Here is a 19,013-nt window from a genome sequence, read left to right as displayed (position 1 = left end):
GGCTAAACGAAGTCTCTCCTCTCGGTCCGACGAAGATCATCGTCTTATTGTCATTTTACAAATTTTTAAAGACACTTTGTACATCTTTTAAGTTCGAAGAGCCGATCATGTCTCGTAGCATCGCTTATCAAGATTATTTAAGCCGAGTAAATTAGCTTGCCATGTTACTGTCTCGGGCAGCACCCTTATTTGCGTAGCACTTCGTAGAATCTGATAGATTGCCAATGGTGGTATAAGTTACGACAAAGGAGAAACTTATCGCGAAGAGGAGCTATGTAATAAGACCGGCGCAGTAGAATATTTCTCTGTGAGAAAAAGATCTCACAGGAAATTGACGAGAGCACGGATAAATCCGTATTATGCGCCGTCCTTTATATCCGTCCTTATGAATATCGTATGACCGTTTCCATGACGGTTAATTAACTTTATAATCAATTCATTTATTCCCTATCATGGAATTTCGTTTTGGATAAGGTACTATATACTCATTAAGATGACAATATAATATATTTAATATTAAAAAAAAAAAAATACTTTTGTGTTTAAAGAAACGCACAATAAACGCACTTTTTTAATTTTAATGTAATTAGAAAATGCCTTGTATAAATATACATCAATATTTTATAGAGTAATAATTAATAGAGGATTATATAATATTTCAAGACCGGAACAAAATAATTCTGCAAGCGGAAGAAAGGATATGTTGTTTCAGAATATCAATGCTTTATTCTATATAATCCCGATGCATAAGAATATTTATTCTTTTGATCATGATTATTAAAAGAAATTAGGAAAAGGAAAAATACTAATTTCGAGAAAACTAGCTCTGTGTGCTTTATGTTTTTACATTTTATATTCAAGTGGCTTTTATATCAAAGGAATTTCTAAGTATTAATTTAAAAATTATATTTATGAATTGTAAATTACGGTTTTTCTCACGAATCCTTTGTTAATTATATTGATTATGTTAAGCATACATTGTTCTACTGTAAATCATTCTCATAATTTAATTATATTATTTTTGTACAATTAATTTCTTATTAATTATAAAAAATTAATTATAAAAAATTAATTAAAAAATTAAAAATTAATTTTTTATTTTATATCAAAGTTGCGCTATTAATATTACATTTGCACAACTTTACTGTAGAAATATATACATATTTATTTTTTTCAAGTCTTGTTCTTGGAAAATGTCATATTCACGACAAGACATTTTCTTCATTTTTATTAACAGATTGATGGCAGCTGGAAATATAGTAGTCCGTAAAAATAACGATTGTATAACTTGAATACAAAAATAATTGCGATGCTCGTTGAAATATCCATACAGCGAATTGGGTTACATATTTACCTCGGTAAAAAGCAATTTTCGCAGCAAAGAAATGAGAAGGAAACTCACGTTGTATCTTGAAGCATTGGAACAGTTTTCCGATCGCGTGCATCCGTCCGTAATGGTTCGCAAACCGGTCAAGAAAATAGTGTCAGAGGCACGCTCTTTTGCACTCTCCAAGTGCAACGGTGCACGCAAATTAAATTCGATTTACCCCGAAATACGAAGCATTTCTCTCGAAAAGTGCAAAGAAGACAAATATTCAAGGAAATATAAATAATGCAGTGATTATTTTACTTTTTTTTATTTGAGTGTGGTAAATTAATTTAAATGTATAATATTAAATATAGCGATCGTTAATTGCATTATTTCGTATAATTATATTTTTTAATTATTATATTTGGTATCCTTATTTAAAAAGATCGTATTAAGCGTAAGAATAGTGCTTTTGTACAAGCAACATTTATGAATAACATGACGATAAGCATGTGAAAATTAAGAGAACTATAAAATTTTAAAAATGATACGAAAATGAATATGAACATTGCATTCGTGAATTAAATAAGAATCATATTTTCTTGCAATGAAAACATCAGATTTCTACGACGAAAGAAGCAATTATTTGTGAGTAAAACGCGATGGCTGAGCTTCTAAAAGGAATATGAAAGTACAAAGAATATAAAATTAACTAATTTATTATTTAATCCTTAAAAGTGATCCAATTTTAATCACACTTAAAAGCTTTCGTAAATGTAGCTGCACACAAACAAATACGAATTTTCACTAATAAAATTTGAAAGAGGCTTACGTTACAGCAAAATAACAAACAGAATTTTCATTAGCGTTTGATTTGCATCCGATTCGTAGATGACGCAATTTCATCAAAGAAACTTCAAAATAAATTTACTTTCTCGTGCCAAATCTCGTTCTTTAAAGTGAATAAAAATATTTCAAATATATTTTTAAACAGAAATTTTTCTATAGTTTTAAATAAAAAATATATTAGACGTCATTTTTCAAACGTGATAAATTTTACTCGTAAATTTATTATGTTAACGAAACATATATTTTGTCCTTTGTTTGTAATTACGAAAAGATCTGTTCTGTATATATTAATTTCATTAAATAATTTTCATATATAACGAGAAATTTGATTCTGTCTATATTCATATTTAAATCTTCATATTAAATAAGTCACGTAATTCTTACCGAGGTAGATTAGAATTCATGATAAAAGTTAAACAAATGTATGAGTGTTAAGTAACCGACTTGAAATGCGTACTATATTTGTTCCTTAATAATATCCACCGTAAACGTAACTGACTGTAAACGTTCGTGCCGGCTCTCTACTGTTTTCATAAAGTAATAGTAAATTCCGGTCTGCGTAATTCAATGTGAAAACTTCCCCGGTTGAAATTCAAACGCATTCAAAGCCCGACGCCAAAAGTTACGAGGAATAACGACTAGATTCTTGAGGACACGTCGCCTCGTCTTTAAGATCTCTCGAGGAATGTGTCAAAACGGGCATCATGCGCGACTAGACGTGAAGGCGCATTCTCGACGTGAGTGTGCCATCGCATCTCGGAAAGTTCCATCCTTGTGATAAGTACGAAGAATTCAGGCTCGCTTGCGCTGCTGATTCAGAATGACTTTATTAATTCGTGAAAACGACGAAAGTTGATTAATGCTAAATCTTCGTCGGATCTCGTGTCAAACTTGCACGTCCTCGTTAACACACCACGCGAAATCGCATAAATTACTCTCCCTTCCGAAAGAGAGAGAGAGAGAGAGAGAGAGAGAGAGAGAGAGAGAGAGAGACAGAAGAAAAGTATAATGTGGAAATGGAAAAATTGTAAAGCCCGCTTTAGATAGTCTGTACTTCATTCAAGTTCAAGATGGGATTTTATTTATAATTTCATGTGCTATATATTTCAATGTATATTTTATGTGTGTGTGTGTGTGTGTGTGTGTGTGTGTGTGTGTGTATTGTGATTTTTAAATTTTTTTGGAGGCAGATAAATATACAAATAGAATTTCTTCCATAAATTCCATCTAAGTTTAAATTTTAATACGAATTTTAACATGATACTTCAATTTAATGTCGAATTGGTAAGTAAAAACGCGTTAATAAAACAACTGTTTTGAAGTTTAAAGAAAATTATTTAAAAATGCACAACATAAATATTTACGATAATCCATATAATTGTTGAATTATAAACCGTATGAATTATAATTTAATTAAAAATCAATCAAAAGCTAAAATCGTGTTATCGAATAATTTTAATTAAATAACAATTAAAATTAATATCATTTTATGATATAGCGACTAAACGATTAAGTACCAGTATAAAAGCTTTTAATTAAATCCGATGATTGTCAAAGACATGACAAATTTCCATTTGAAATTCTACTAGATTCTGTTAAATTATTTCACGATATGCCAATAAATCTTCACGATTTTTTTTCAAGCGCATAAGATATAATATTTTTAGTACACGATATAAAAGTACTTAACATACGTATAATATTAGAAATTTCAATTTACAAACGGAGAAAAATAGCACACATGAAAACACTTTTGATTGCCAAAGTAAGTTTCTCCATATCCTCTCTTCTGACATCGAATTAGTCTTGAAATGAAGAGGAAAATGTTCACGTAGGACGGCAAAATCACTTTTTACGGCAAACTTCTCCCGGGAAATCTGACAAAGGCATGATTGTAATTTATCATTCCTTTTGTCCCTCATCCCGAACTATATTTCCTCGCACATACAGAGTATCTCAGTTTTATCGTGCGCTTCACATATGTACGAACAATATGAAACGAATTTTTTCTCATGCGAAAATTCAAGAGAGACCAATTTTTCAGATCTTTAAATATGTGCATAACTAAGATTCGTCTCAGATTAAAACTTTGGAGGCAAAACTTTCTTAAAAGTTTGCTTAAATAAAAAATAATTAAGACTACATTTTTCACAAAAGGTGAATTAAAATTTTCTTATTTATTCTCAGGTTCTTGATATTTCCTTGATAATTCCTGAAGATTTCTAGATGTAAAATGTTAATTCAATAATTACTCCATTAAAATTTTTGTTAAGAAATAAAAGTGGCGCAAAATCTCGGATACCGTATATACCTCACGAGTAAAAATGCAATTTAGTTATCGAGGCCAAATTTGATTATCGTCGTAGCGGGATAAAATCCCAGAAGAGACTAGCCGGCCACGAGACGTACGAGACGTGCTCGTAAATCAAAAAGGATGACCGCGTGTCTTAAGCCAATCAGTGTTTCGTAAATGAATTATAGTATTGTTGTTCGCACCATCAGCCATGTGCGTTTTCGTTTCGTGAGCTTTCGTGATCTTAAGCCTCTTTCGGCGCCGTCCCCAATTTCGCTTCTTCGTTTGTCGCATCACGAATTAAGACAAATCTAATCTATATTGGAAAGGGTTTCACCTGTCATCAACAATCTCTGTCTGAGAACGATGTCTTCTTAAATGATTAAACAAACTGAAAGTCATGCGCTAAGCAAGTTAGGATGTTAAGAGTAGCTCAAGGTAAACTCCGCGCGAAGAGATAAATGAGATGAACGAGATAACTAAAGCGCGTGAAATGCGCAAGTAGAATTAATTCTAAAATTTGATCTAGAACGCGCGCGCGAATATATTCACAGAGAAGACAGAGATATGAAATGCAACATTTGCAAATAATTAAAAGCATCATTATTTAACACATAAATAAAAGCATCGAAACAGAAGTTTGACATAAAATTATTGCAGATTATCCTTTAATTTCAAAATGCCGCCCGTTTATAAAGAGAAAGCAAATAATAGATAGCAAAGATAGGCTTTCATGAGTGGACTTAAAGAAATCTGATAAAATAGAAGGACATTGTTGATGGCTCGGAAGGTCGAAAGGCTGAAAAATCATCCAGCCGGATCAAAGGTATGCAAATTATAGTGACGATCGCTATGAAACACGGCTGCCAGCGATTGACTTTTATATGAGTTTAACATCGTTTGGAAAGAATAGGGAAGAAGGGTGCATAAACGATACAAAGAGCAACACGTAAATTAAATTCCGCATTTTGAGAAAGAGAGAATTCCAAAATATGCTGTGGATTTAATTTCTGAATTGGAATCAAAGGAATAATCGGAATAATAGATGGACCATTCCGCAATATGTAAATTACAAATTTAAAGTAATTACAAATATATTGATTATTAATTTATTATTTTAAATTTACATGTATAACTATTCTTAATTAATTCATTTTATTTATAAAGGACGTTGAAAGAAAAAAAAAGATTCTCTTTGTACATACGTTTTTTTATAATTACTAGGAGAGAAAGAAAAATTAAAATATTATATTTCTATTATTATAATTCTATTTATTGATAGATATTGATGTCATCAATGTTATAACTATAATAAATTAGTTTTATCTCGAAGTGTTATCTGGATGTGTTTTTCTTCCTTTATAGAAATTATTAGTCAATGCTGGAAAACAGTAAACAAAAATGTATCGGGAGTATAGCTTGATAAATTTTTTAATTGTTAGTTTAAAAAATCATCACATCATCAAAATTCTATTCGATCTTCGTTGTAAAATCATCATATGATACCGATTTTACTGAGAAACTTTTTCGCCATAAACGTTACGATTTCGCCAAGTTATGTATCTCTGTAAAAACAATATTTCCAATAAACTAGATTGATATATTATGTTTTATATATATATATATATATATATATATAAACTATTATCAAAGCAGAAATGACGATTCATATATATATATATATATGAATCGTCATTTCTGCTTTAATAATAATTTATTTTGCAAAAGGATGTAATATAAATATGCATAAATATAAATATAAATATAAATATAAATATAAATATAAAATAGATCATTATCAAGACGAAAAAAATAAATGATGATTTATGCTACAGCGCGATTGAATGACTAAAACACTAAGATCGCACAACCTCGAAAGATGGCTTTTCGAGGGTGGCGAGCTTCGAAGAGAAAGCTCGCGATTTATTTCTATGCGCGGTAGAGAAATCCCCATTTCTATGGGTTACGTGCCTCATTTCAATCCGAATGTAAATCCACGGGGAATATGTGGGATAACGACAAGATCCCGATATTTATAAGGTTCAACTTGGTCCCGTATATCGCAAACTGTACATCGTATGTATGTACGTCGGCTACTGGCTGTCGAAACCATGTCGAACCCGCGAAACGAATTTAAAACTTAATAAATTCCCGTCTTTTCGCGGAGGGCACCACATACAATAACAGCTCAAGAAGTAACCGAGTGGGAAATGGATCGATAAAAAAGATAGGAAAATTTCTATCTTACCGATTATCGCTTGTGTCTCTAAATATTTACGATAAATAGATTTTAGATATAATATTCCGGAAATTATTAAATATACTACGGGACACAAAAGAAAAACATAAAAAATTTGTTTTTCCATACGTGTTGTTTTTCGATATATAAATATTTTCGAAAAAATTATTTTCTTATTGTCAGAAAAATTAATTTCTGGCTTTTACATTTTGTACGTTATTGTTTCAGCTTAAAATATCGCTGTTATGTTATGATATGATAAGTAAATAATTATGAATAGCTGCATATATGCAGCTAAATATGAATGTATTATCACGAATGACAATCGGACGAGCATAATCGCATGAGAGGAAACAGGCTTAAATGTTTACCATATAGTTCGTGCCTCGCTATCTATACATACGTGGCAAACAGTGTGTAAATACGTATGAAAGGAATTATAACGCACTTGAAGGAAAATGTTCAAGAAAAAGAAACGTATTGACGTACGTGGCGTATTATTTTTATTCATATATTGTGTGCGCGGAATAAGCATGTACAAATTGATATTTTTTTTTGTTCTCATAATTCTGTGTTGCGTTGAGTAATGCATAAGGGACAAAAATTGCAATTTCATTCACGTGATTATCAGAAATTTTTGTTTATTTCAATTCAAGAGCTATCTCGATATTCAGAAGTCAGAATAGTGCATATATAAACACTATTATTACTATTATTATTAATATCGGATAATATGGATGTACAAATGTGAATTTAAAACACACTTTTTTGTCAAATATTGTATCGCAAAGTCTTTTCATAACGCAAGAATTAAAGAAAACATTTTAGCCTTTGAAGCTTTAAAAAAAAAAACAAGTTGCACGGTGAAAATTATCACGTCATATTATCGTCGTCATTATCGCTACTAACTTATATTAAATATATAAAAATGTTATGTTTTTTGTATATATATATATATATACATGATACATTTTTAGCTTTTTATTTTTAAATATTACGCTCAGTGCACACAACGGCCAACGATTTCACAGTGATGGCCAACCTCGATTTAATCTCGAACCTTGCTCTTTATCCTGAAACAATAAGAAGTATGTATAGTATATAACGCGTATGACGTATATTTTATTATATATACATGCAATTGTTTCGTCATACGATATCGATCTACCATTAATGCTTCGAGTCAACAATCAAAACCTTAAGTCTAATCTGTTTTGACCGAAGCCAATTCTCCTAGCGACGTTTCAAGATAACATAACCCGAGTGCAGAGAGAGAATAAGCAAGCAATAAAGAAAAACATAGAGGAAATCGGATCATATCTAGCGTATGTTTCTACATTTTTCATTCGAAATTTTTCTTTGAAAACATTAAAAAAACTGATTCATATGCTTACTCACTCCCCCCTTCCCCTGACTAAATTTGTCGTGGGAGGGGAAGCTGAACGAAAGCGGTGGCGGTGGCGACGATTCTAAATTTGACGATCATCCGAACGACAGCTGTTGCGTCGACGCTGCGCACGGCGATCAGCTGTTGCAACGTGCAATGTACGCAGGCGCGGTCTAGGGACTTTCGCGGGGGCGTGGACGCGCGACAATTCGAAGGGGTTCCGCGTTGCGTGAAATTTTGCGTTCAAAAGGCCGACCGAGTTCTCGAAGTTGCTCGCGTTTGGACTCTGAATGAAGACATTGATGCGGACGCGCGAATTCGTCGTAGCGAAACGTGGTCGCAATGTTGACGGCCACGTGACATTTCATTGAAAAGCCCATCGGCAAAGATCACGGAATCTCCGCGGCGATCGTGAATATGGATTACATTCTCGTTACGCGAATTTCGTTTCCATATATGCTGACGAGGAAGCGAGACCAGCGTAGAATCACGAGCGTAGGGCGTAAGCCGGAGAGCAGCGGAAAGAGAGACAGGGATTGAGACGGGAAGAAAGAGACACGGGAAGAGAGACAGAGAGCAGGGCGAGCGAGCGGACGTCACGCTGTATCCTACGAGAATTTTCTCTCACGTGGGCTGCGTGCGGCTCGTGTGTCAAGCGTGCGCGTCGGTGGGAGTGAGACGCACGGTGGAGGGGGACGAAGCTCGTGGCGGGCGCGAGAAGGACGGAGGAGCCGAGCGGCCGCGGGCGAGCGAGAGGGAGAGCGTGCGAATGAGCGAGCGAGCGAGCGAGTCGGGCGGCGCGGAACGCCAGTGCAGAACGAGGCTTTATCTCGTCGTGTCTCGTCGTGTCTGTATCATGCGCTGCTGAGTGAATTGTCAAGTGAAATCAGAAATGGCTGCCAACGGCGAGCAACAGCGTAAGGTGAGTGAGCGGCTGCGGGGACGGCACGCGGAATCCTTTTTGCCGGACGGAAACGTCAGGGGGCCGAGGTATCGCGGCGGCTCGGGCCGCGTTGATCCCGCGGGACGAAACGTGCGTGTGCGGCGCGTCGCTTTTGTGTCAAAAGTCACGGTTCGATCCCCCCGCCGACGTTTCAAGACGAGGTTCAAGACGTCGCGTCGCGTCGTCATGCCGTAACACCGACACGCGGAACGCGCGACGAAAGCGGCGAAAGGACGGGGACGAGAACGGAAACGACGTTACCGTGATTCGTCACGTCGACGAGGAACGGCGCAGCGATCCCCGTCGTGGGGTAACGCGAGGCACGGATAACGTCCCTCCCCCCGCGCGCGTCGCATTCCCGTATAATCGCACGTCTTCATTCAAAGATCGCGCAGTTGGTCGCGCCGTATTTACATCGTCAGCCGAGCAGCTGTCAGTGTGCGACGTACGGTGGGACATCGCGACTGCATCGAAGATGCGCGACGAGAACCGCAACGAGGATCGCGACGACGACGACGACGACGACGATGATGACGACGACGTGAGTGCCAGTCTCGTCGGCTCTCCGCATATAACAAAAGAGATTCCCGAGAGTCTTACTGCGTTGTTGTTTTCTTATCCGTTTTCGCTTTCGCGGGGGGGGGGGGGGGAGAAACCCTGTGTGAACCTTCGCTTGCTGACGCTTGCAATCGAAGACTGTCGCAGCGTCAACAACACTACAATAGCCATTCAACTCGAGTCGCATTCGACGTAATGACAGCACGGGCGCCGTTCGAATTCTCGTAGAACGGGTTCCGTCCGTCTCCGTCTCCTGCGTCTTCTTTCTTTCCGCTTCTTCGCCCCGCGGGAATTCCTCGTGGACGCTCGGGCGAGAAATCTGGCACAAAAGAGACGAGCTTTTCCGGGGCGATTGCCACACGCGATTTTATTCGGCGCGAGGACAAGCATATGCGACGAGAAACGTCGGGAGATCTGTGATCGTCGATATCTAGACGAGAAAACACTGGGTTTCTTGCCCAGAGAAATCGTGCGAGGGCTGCAATTCACTTTCTGCCGTGTCCGGATCGTGCGGAAGTCCCGTTTGATCCGTCCGGGGAAGCCTCGCCTCGTTCCGTCGATAAATGCCTCTTTTTTGTTTTTTTTTTTGTTTTTTTTTTTTTTTGTTTTTTTCCCTTGTCTCGGAATTGCGGCCGCGAACGTACGTACGATCGCCACCGTGTCTCGAGTTCGAGCATTAATTGCCGTACGCTACATCATCGCGTACGGAACGGCTTCGTGCGCCTCCCTCCGTCACGAAAACGTCGTGTGTCATCGCGGATAAGCGCGACGGCGCAAGGCACGATTTGCGTGAGAGAGCTCGCAATCGCGAGCGAGATGCACGCGGATTTATCGTCGGTTCTCTCTTCCCGACGATCGCGCGAACGCGATAAATTGGCAGACGAGGATCGTCCGAAGCCGCGTTTTCCTCACGCTCTCCCGCGGCCGTTGAGACATATGTTGCAATTGTGCAAACATGATCCATTTTGTGTGCACACAGGACTAGCTTTTCCTGCGCCGCTCAGCGCGGCGAACTTTCTCGTTTATTTTCAATCGCGATCGGAGGATTGGGTTCTGGTTCTCCGGATCCACAATGTTTCCTTTCTTTTTTCCCCCCTTCGTCGCCGAGTCGGTTAAGCTGAATCGGTTAGATGTGGATCAATGTCGTGCGTAAAAGTTTAAGCAAGATACCGGGAGCAGGCTGTGTGTCACTTTAAAGGCCGTGTCACTTTAAGGCTTCACCAACACAGCAACATGGCTACTTATGGCTGTGATGCAAAACTTGATGATACACATCATAGATATTTCCTAATACAGGGGAGTGGAAATGGCGCATTTTTGTTGTTTACCCAGACTTGTCAAACGTGTTGCCTCGAGTGTATTCTCGTTTGATCGTTTGATCGCAAATGATGCATTAGAGTTATTAAAGGTTGTCAACAAAGATGGTCAACACAGATTTAGAATCTATTTATATAATATAAATATTTCATTGCGAGTAGATGCAAATGGAAATAAACTAAAGTTATATAAATTCAAATCTCCGGTTTCAGAATTTTTCTTGTTAAAAATAAACTATATTTATTTTTTCAGTGATCTTTACTCTTTCTTTCCTTTTCCCTTTTCTCCCTTTCTTTCTCTCATTTTCTTTCTGAATAAAATATATAATTATATAAAAGGAAGTAACTTTTTATTTGAAAAATAATTTATTATAATCAAATATTTTTCTTACATTTATTATAATATCTATTTGGACAAGAATTGTATGTGTGTTATGAACCACACCCATTTCAAAATATATATTATATATTTATATATATTATATATATTATATATTATATATTTTATATATATATATATATCTCGTGTTATGTATTTGTAATAATATATAACGCACTATGATTTAGCTATTATATAGATTATATATGTTTTATATATTTGTTACATAACATGACAAATTATTGTGTGTGAATAAATAGGAATCACGTGAAACTCGTGAACCAGCCCATCATGCAAGACGTCCGATGAACGCCTTTCTGATTTTTTGTAAGAGGCATCGTGGCTCAGTGCGATCTGGCTTTCCACATTTGGAGAATAGAGCAGTCACCAGAGTTTTGGGTGAATGGTGGGCAACCCTTCATCCTGATCAGAAGCGTTCCTACACGAATCTTGCACAGGAAGTAAGAATAATTTATACAATTAACAAGTCGATTACTTTACAGATTAATATAAATATAGTTGTACTATTAAGAATAAATATAGTTGTATTATCAAGAATAAATGAATAAGTTATCTTATCTAACTATTAAATCTATAGTGATAGAACATACATACATTGATATGTAATATATTTATTCTTTTTAGTACAAGGATGCATTTCTTAATGCAAATCCAGACTTCAAGTGGTACAAATTACCAGCACCTCCACTGCGTACTTTGAATACTAGGCCTACTAACAAGAAGCAAGAGTCAAATAGCGGTGCGCAATCCACGGATAGTGTCAAATCTGAATACGAGTCTTCCGATTGTACAAAGATAGATAGACGGGATGGACAATCAATTCAACCAGGCAAATTAGCAGATGAATCGCAGATTGGTGGACTCAGTTCTCTTTTTACTCCTCAAAAGACAGAGTCGTCTGAGGAACAAGTCATAATTAATGGTATCACAGAAAATGATGTTCCGAAACCACCTAAAAAAAGATATACAGAATCACCTTTTCAAGGTGATCAAAAAAAAGATTGCAAGGTAGATTTGTTTGGCGATAAGAAAAAGAAAAGAGCTGAGTCAAACAACAACGAACAGCATGAAACGGTAAGAATCAATTTGCTTATGAAATTATAGATTTATGAAATATTTCCAATTGCATGATGTAATATTATTTGTTGATCACTCTATATACGGTATACAATTTAAAAAATTTTAGATTATAGAGGATGAAAAACATACAATAAACTCTTTTATGACAACACATATGCAGCCAGAAGAAAATAATTTCCGTAGTGAAAGAACATGTAAAGGTTTACGTTATCAGAAATTTCTTGCTGAGCAGAATATCGGTCCCTCAGGTCAACAAGGTAAACGAAGACGAACAGCTGGAAATGGGTATGTTATATTAAGATTTATCTTAACATATTTTAAAACATCTAATTTTAGTTATATAAGCTGTATAAAAAAATATGTTTCTTATTATTCTAGACCTGATGAACGTTCAAATGAAAGAAGAAACTCGATTTCTTCAAATGTTAGTGAAAAAACAGATTCCTTAAGCAGCGAAGGAGGAAATAGTTCTCGTGGAGATTTGGAACATCTTGTAGAGAGGTATCATATTTATTTGTAGTTTTTAAATATTTTTTCATGATATATGGTGATTTTTTTATATATGAAAATAATTTGAAAATATATTCAGTGCTGAAGGAAAAATGGAAGCTTCTAAACCTGAAGATACAGAAACTGAAGGAGCCGAAGATCAAGTGGATTATGGACCATGGACAACACGTAAAAGATTTCGAGCTGAGTATGTTCTTTCTTAATTATTAGAAATCATTAAAAATTATAAACTATTTCTAAATAAATTTTATATATAGAAATATGTACATAAAATATCTATGATACAATATAATATATATATATATATATATATATATATATATATATATATATATATTGTATCATAGATATTTTTATAGAGATTTCAATTTGGAAAAGAAGATCGAGGCATTACCATCTTTGAGTTTAGAAGAATTTCAAGAAAAGAAGAAACAACAACGCACGAAAAAAAAGAAAATATTGCAAAAATTCAATTCTTCAGTTAACAAAAAACATCAAAATAATTCATCTTCTGGTGGTCAAACAAGTGATCAAACTCAAAAAGTTAGTACAATAAATGAGAATTGCGAAGAATTAGAGAAAGCTCATCTCGTTGGAAGCCAAAAACGAAAAGCACGAAAACAAAGCATCACGCGAAATGCTGCGGCAATAAATTCCACCAAACATTCTGAGGATCAAGAACCAAATAAATGTAAGTAATAAATAATCTTAATAAATTAATTCAACAGATTAATAATAATAATTTTTATTTATTATTTATATATTGATGCTAATTTTATTTTCCTGATGATTGAAGAAACTATATAAGACATTTTTTCTCTAATTTAATTTTCGAGATCACAATAAGAAAAAACTCACATTTATCACAAATAAGAAAAAACTTAATTTTAGATATAATTTGTGTTTTATGATTGATATTTCAATTTATATGTATAATATAAGTTTTAATTGATATACATTGCACATTGATAGCTTGGTGTGCATCTCCAGATCTTGAAGCTCTAGCGTGTCTTGCAACGGTTGCCGCCAATAGAACAAAACTTACCAAAAATAACGCTTAATTGTGTAAAGTCGCACTATAAGAAACCAAAACTTTATTAAGTTTTCTCCATGCAATTTCCTATCATCGGAACTATTAAAACATACTTTCTCAAGTGCTGTTATAAACGATACTGTTATTGTATCGGTAATATAACGATTATTGTTAATATCTTTATTGTTAATCTTTACTATTACAATATTAATATTACGACTGCTATATTAACCGTAGATTATTCCATTATTCAGTGTAAGGGATATGTTTTTTTTTTTTTTATTTGGAATAATAGGTTTATTGAAAAGGAAGGTAAAGGATATCTTTTTTACGGTTTATTTTGTGAAGTCATTATCTAGTTATGGTTTGAAAAAGATATATTATTTTATTTATGTTTATCTTAGTATTATGTTTATCCTAATTGTGTGCTGTACATAAAACAATTATCTAGTATATGATGATTGATTATTTTAACGCAAATAATAATGATTTTATTATGTATTATTAAATTTATAACAATATTCTTAATTGTATATGTTTTCTCTTTTCTATATTCTTCATTAAAATCTTAATGAGAATTTTATAAATCATTCGTATTCCAACAATAAATCTGATAAAATAACAAAGCTGTGACATATATGAATATAATAATACGAAGATGGATTGAATTAAATGAGTAAAGGAACAGAAATGCAAGGCAAAAATGCAAGAATTTGTATATTATCCTATTTTTTTTTATAAAAAATTTATATAGTCTTTTCTTTTATGTAAAGTCGCATATGTGGATTGGCATGATTGTGTAATTCCATTAGAAAAGAACATTCGAAAAGAACTTATTTTTATTATTTTATTAATATAGGCGCGAAAATATATTTGCTTTACTATATTTTATTTTTTATTATATTAGCATTCAATGTGTGTACATAGGTATAGGTGCAGTATTATATATATAGATATGAGACGTAAAATAACCTTTATGATATGACTTAAACATCAAAAAGGATGTAATCAAAATATGAATATGTGTGCGACCATTGTTTATATGTTATACATGCATACACGTTAATAGACGTGTGTTTACATATGTAAGTTTAAATGTTTATAGATTTTCAAGTATATATATATATATATATATATATATATATATATATATATATATATATACGAGTGCATGTTAGATGATCATCTCGCTGAAATACGCGTGTATTCGTGTATGCATGTAAATAGAGTAATAAGACTATCTCTGCATATATGAATGTATATTTATAATATTTATATCAGCTATATATTCCTTATTATATATAACTATATATATAAATATATATGTGTGTATATATATATATATATATATATTTGTGTATGTATATGTATATGTACATGTATATTTATAGAATTAAGACCAGAAGATGCGACTTTGTGCTCTATTTGAGAAAGTAAGAGACCTGTCTGTGATTTTGGCTAAAAGGGAGTTTTTAATATTTTATATTTTTCTAATGATTTTTCCTTTTTTTCTTTTTTGTTCTCTTTCTTTGTAACATATAAAACTATTTTTTCTCTTTTTCTATACATGTGTGTGTGTATATATATATATATATATAACTTTGATTTTATTAACGATTTAACTTTACGAATTCTTTATAAGATAGGTGGAAGGAGAGAATGGAACGTTGTGTAACGTTTATATAACATCAATAGATTTCTCTGTAGTTTGCAAAAGAATGTACTGATTATATTTCAAATGTGCCTTGAAGAGATGAATATAGTAATTAAATAATCGACCAACAATATATTTTTGATTCGTTTCGCTCTTCTGACCGCATTTTGGCTTTTACATTTGTACCTTTCGCAGTATGAGACTGTCTTGATGCAGGACTTTACAGTCGGGCTTAGTTGCCAATATATAAAGATCAGATATTTAACAAAATCAGGAGAGAATGTTTCGAATTTTACTGCACAAAACATCTATGTACCTAGTTTTAAAAATATGTATAATTTACATGAGTCTATATATACATATATATATATATATATATATATATATATATATATGAGTGTACATATTATATACCACATTTATATATGAATAATAAAGATATAATATTTTGATGTAAACACTTACGCACTTTTATGAATTGTTTAATTTCTCTTAAAATCTTATTATAATTAAGAAAATCTTAAATATTATATGAATTTATATACAATATTTTATTGTTATAGAATTTTTAATATGAATGGCATAAACAACTTTGAATTGTAGATTCCAAAATTTTATCCTAAATATTATGAACATACATTACCACATCATTTATTACAAAGATTTCCTTTTATGAAAAAACAAAATCTTTAATCTTAATTTAATCTTTAAATTTATATATACAGAAATTATAAATAATTATTACTAAATATATATAATGATTGAATTTTTATAAATATGTATACATTCTATTCTAATAAATACGTAGATAAATTATGTAATTTATAGATTACGATACACTGATTAATTTATATTTATTAATAAAGTGTATTAGACATATCTCATATAATTATGTAGAATTATAGATTTATATTTAGATTTATATTTTTTTATATATAAATCAATAAATGTAAGAATGTGCAAGCAAATTATCATGCATCAATTATGTATATTTAATAATTATATTTAATTGTGTATAATATAAATCTTTTCCACAGCCACATTATGAATGCCTACTAAAATTTGTTTCTGCGCATACTGGTTTAAATCTAGCTATATTTCGCGCTTCTAGAATATTCATACACTTGTTAGAGTGCGCGCTTCTAGAATATTCATACACTTGTGCGGTTAGAAAATTGCAAATTAGTTTTGTCGATCAATTCATGTCACATTGTCTGATATTTATTTTATTAATATTACATTCAATCCTAGATCCGCAGACATTTATCGGACATCAATATCAGATTGTTTCGCGCCCTCTTCCACGCTTGTAAAGTTTCGCCTCTACGTTCCAATGATCCTCGGTCATATCATGAAAACATTTCTCCCACTCCAACTTCGAATGTTGGTATACATTTGTGGCAACACACATGACGTGCACATATGCAACTAGAAACAGAGAGCAGTATGGCAGCGCATTGACAGTATTGTGACTTTCGTTTTCTGTGACGTATCGATTCCTATCGATTCGCCAAACAAACAAACGCTACCTGATCGCGGATTGATCGACTAGTTGTTCCGACAGCTGCCTCTTGAGATGGGAGTGATATTTCTCGAGCACATCGGTGGCAGTCGCCTATTCTCTTGCGCTTCCTGCGACACCAATCTCACCAACAGATCACAGCTCGTGAGCACACGTTTCACGGGTGCCACAGGACGAGCTTTCCTCTTCAACAAAGTCGTCAATCTGAATTATAGGTGCGCCTCTTATTCTTTCCGTTCGTTGTATATCGCTCGAATATAAGATGAATTTTCGACAAAAAGATGAAAGAACGTTTCGCTCGCAAGTCTTATCGTTATGTGACAATGAAACGTTCGTTAATTTACATTTTTTTCTTTCGTTTTTTCAACGATTCTTTCTTTATACACTTTATTTTGTCTATATCTTCTAATGTCACGGTTAAACATTTATTAAAAGGTATAAAATTTAAGGTAATATGATAATTGAGATTGATATATGATAGTTGAGATGTGTGTAAATGTCAAATTCAGACTTGTACGATATTTTTTACTATTTAATTCTGTCATGTGATGTACAGCGAGGTTCAGGATAGAGTGATGCTGACGGGTCGTCACATGGTTCGAGATGTCAGCTGCAAAAATTGTGATGCTAAGCTTGGGTGGGTGTACGAATTTGCGACAGACGAGCAACAACGATACAAGGAAGGTCGCGTTATCCTGGAACGAGCTCTCGTCACAGAGAGCGATGGACTGACGGAGCATAATGTTCAACAATAATGTTTAATATTTAATACCAAGTAGCGTTTAATATATTAAGATAATCTAGCATAGGACTTCTCGTATAAGTTATTATAATATATATTTAATCTTGTTGTCAATTACAAGAGACTCTTTGTTAGTATCCAACTTATTCATACATACATTGACGATGCTAATTCATTACAACAAACGACGTTCAACATTTTCGTGAATATGGTACGGTTCCTATTCTTGTATTCTCTGAAAAGGAGATGCCTCGGATTTTATTCTTATTTATGTCATTCTTTTATCCCACATTTTGCATCAGATCTTATTCACGACAATCGCTGAATCCATTTAAATGTAAACATTGATATTTTCTTGTAGATGGAACATTAATAAACTGACCTCAGTGGCAAATATGTTTGTCAAGAAAATTAAGAAAACGTGAGTATACACAGTTAGTAAGCGTGTATCAACAAGTGCAATATACATGAATCAAACAGTATAAATCAGTTTTTATTTACCTTACCAATAAATTGAATAAACAGAAGCAATAACATACAAAATTAATTATAATTATTTAAAATTATTTAATTTGAACTGTTCATGAAAGTTTGTAAAAAATACCAAATAAATCTTTGGGGAGTATTCAAGTCTCTTTTAAATATAATTATGGATACAAATTGAAAAGATACACGAAGACTTTTCAAATCTATTGAGTCATGTTTTGGGAATTTTGAACACTTCTAAAGGAAACAAAGGTCACATTCGATGTAAACATAAAAGGAAATGAGAAACATTTAAATTTGACAATGAATGTGATACACTGATACAACCTCAATAATATTAGAGAAACGTTTACTCTCTGAAAAAGCGGATAATAATCTCATATGTGAGATAAAAATAAAAAATCATTCTCAATCTTAACAGATCTTGAGCGATAAGAGTCGTGATAAATGACAACATGCAAATAACAATATATAATACATTATTTTCAATTGTGCGTCTATTTCGTTAATTAGCAGAATCAGCCTATGCCAGTTTATCCTATTATCTCAACGCAATATATGTAAATTAAAAATCCGCATCTATTTCCATAATTTTCCAATACGTTTTAAATACATAAACTTTATACAATTTTTTATTGTGCTTTCTTTTTTTATAGATTCAATGGTTTTTATATTAATCTACACTTATCATA

At 33.3% G+C, this 19,013-nt stretch overlaps 2 protein-coding genes and 1 long non-coding RNA gene across 6 annotated transcripts; 2 read left to right on the top strand and 1 right to left on the bottom strand.

Annotated features, from left to right (window-relative positions):
- Positions 1-7,172: 7,172 nt before the first annotated feature.
- On the bottom strand, positions 7,173-8,572 carry LOC105428394 (uncharacterized). The gene is made up of 2 exons (XR_967995.2): positions 8,085-8,572; positions 7,173-7,763 (listed from the first exon to the last, which is right to left on the bottom strand). It is a non-coding gene; the product is annotated as an uncharacterized LOC105428394 (long non-coding RNA).
- Positions 8,573-8,784: 212 nt separating this feature from the next.
- bbx (bobby sox) lies at positions 8,785-16,029 on the top strand. 4 transcript variants are annotated; one of them, XM_011640699.3, is made up of 8 exons: positions 8,785-8,999; positions 11,534-11,734; positions 11,919-12,368; positions 12,481-12,659; positions 12,753-12,875; positions 12,964-13,071; positions 13,232-13,575; positions 13,857-16,029. In XM_011640699.3, the coding sequence occupies exons 1-8, from the start codon at positions 8,970-8,972 to the stop codon at positions 13,943-13,945; spliced, it is 1,524 nt and encodes a 507-aa protein (XP_011639001.2). In that variant the 5' UTR covers positions 8,785-8,969; the 3' UTR covers positions 13,946-16,029. The 4 variants fall into 4 exon arrangements, with proteins under 4 accessions (XP_011639001.2, XP_011639002.2, XP_011638998.2 ...); XM_011640700.3 differs by having other exon boundaries at positions 8,787-8,999; positions 13,244-13,575; XM_011640696.3 differs by lacking the exon at positions 8,785-8,999 and adding an exon at positions 10,289-10,986.
- An 823-nt stretch (positions 16,030-16,852) lies between these two features.
- Positions 16,853-18,949, top strand: Yippee (yippee zinc finger protein). The gene is made up of 2 exons (XM_011640703.3): positions 16,853-17,308; positions 17,650-18,949. The coding sequence occupies exons 1-2, from the start codon at positions 17,148-17,150 to the stop codon at positions 17,846-17,848; spliced, it is 360 nt and encodes a 119-aa protein (XP_011639005.1). The 5' UTR covers positions 16,853-17,147; the 3' UTR covers positions 17,849-18,949.
- Positions 18,950-19,013: the final 64 nt, after the last annotated feature.

This window comes from Pogonomyrmex barbatus, unplaced genomic scaffold (genome assembly GCF_055798465.1).
Source record: "Pogonomyrmex barbatus isolate J1 unplaced genomic scaffold, ASM5579846v1 scaffold2, whole genome shotgun sequence".
NCBI lineage: Eukaryota > Metazoa > Arthropoda > Insecta > Hymenoptera > Formicidae > Pogonomyrmex > Pogonomyrmex barbatus.
The sequence above is the reverse complement of the archived record's forward strand: the minus strand, read 5'-3'. Positions and strand labels throughout refer to the sequence as shown.

Coding starts and splice junctions, on each gene's coding strand:
- bbx (XM_011640696.3), top strand. CDS start 10,885: ATGGCGCATTTTTGTTGTTTACCCAGACTTGTCAAACGTGTTGCCTCG. Junction 12,369..12,480: donor ACAACGAACAGCATGAAACG/GTAAGAATCAAT, acceptor AAAAAATTTTAG/ATTATAGAGGATGAAAAACA. Junction 12,876..12,963: donor TTGGAACATCTTGTAGAGAG/GTATCATATTTA, acceptor AAATATATTCAG/TGCTGAAGGAAAAATGGAAG.
- Yippee (XM_011640703.3), top strand. CDS start 17,148: ATGGGAGTGATATTTCTCGAGCACATCGGTGGCAGTCGCCTATTCTCT. Junction 17,309..17,649: donor GTCGTCAATCTGAATTATAG/GTGCGCCTCTTA, acceptor TGTGATGTACAG/CGAGGTTCAGGATAGAGTGA.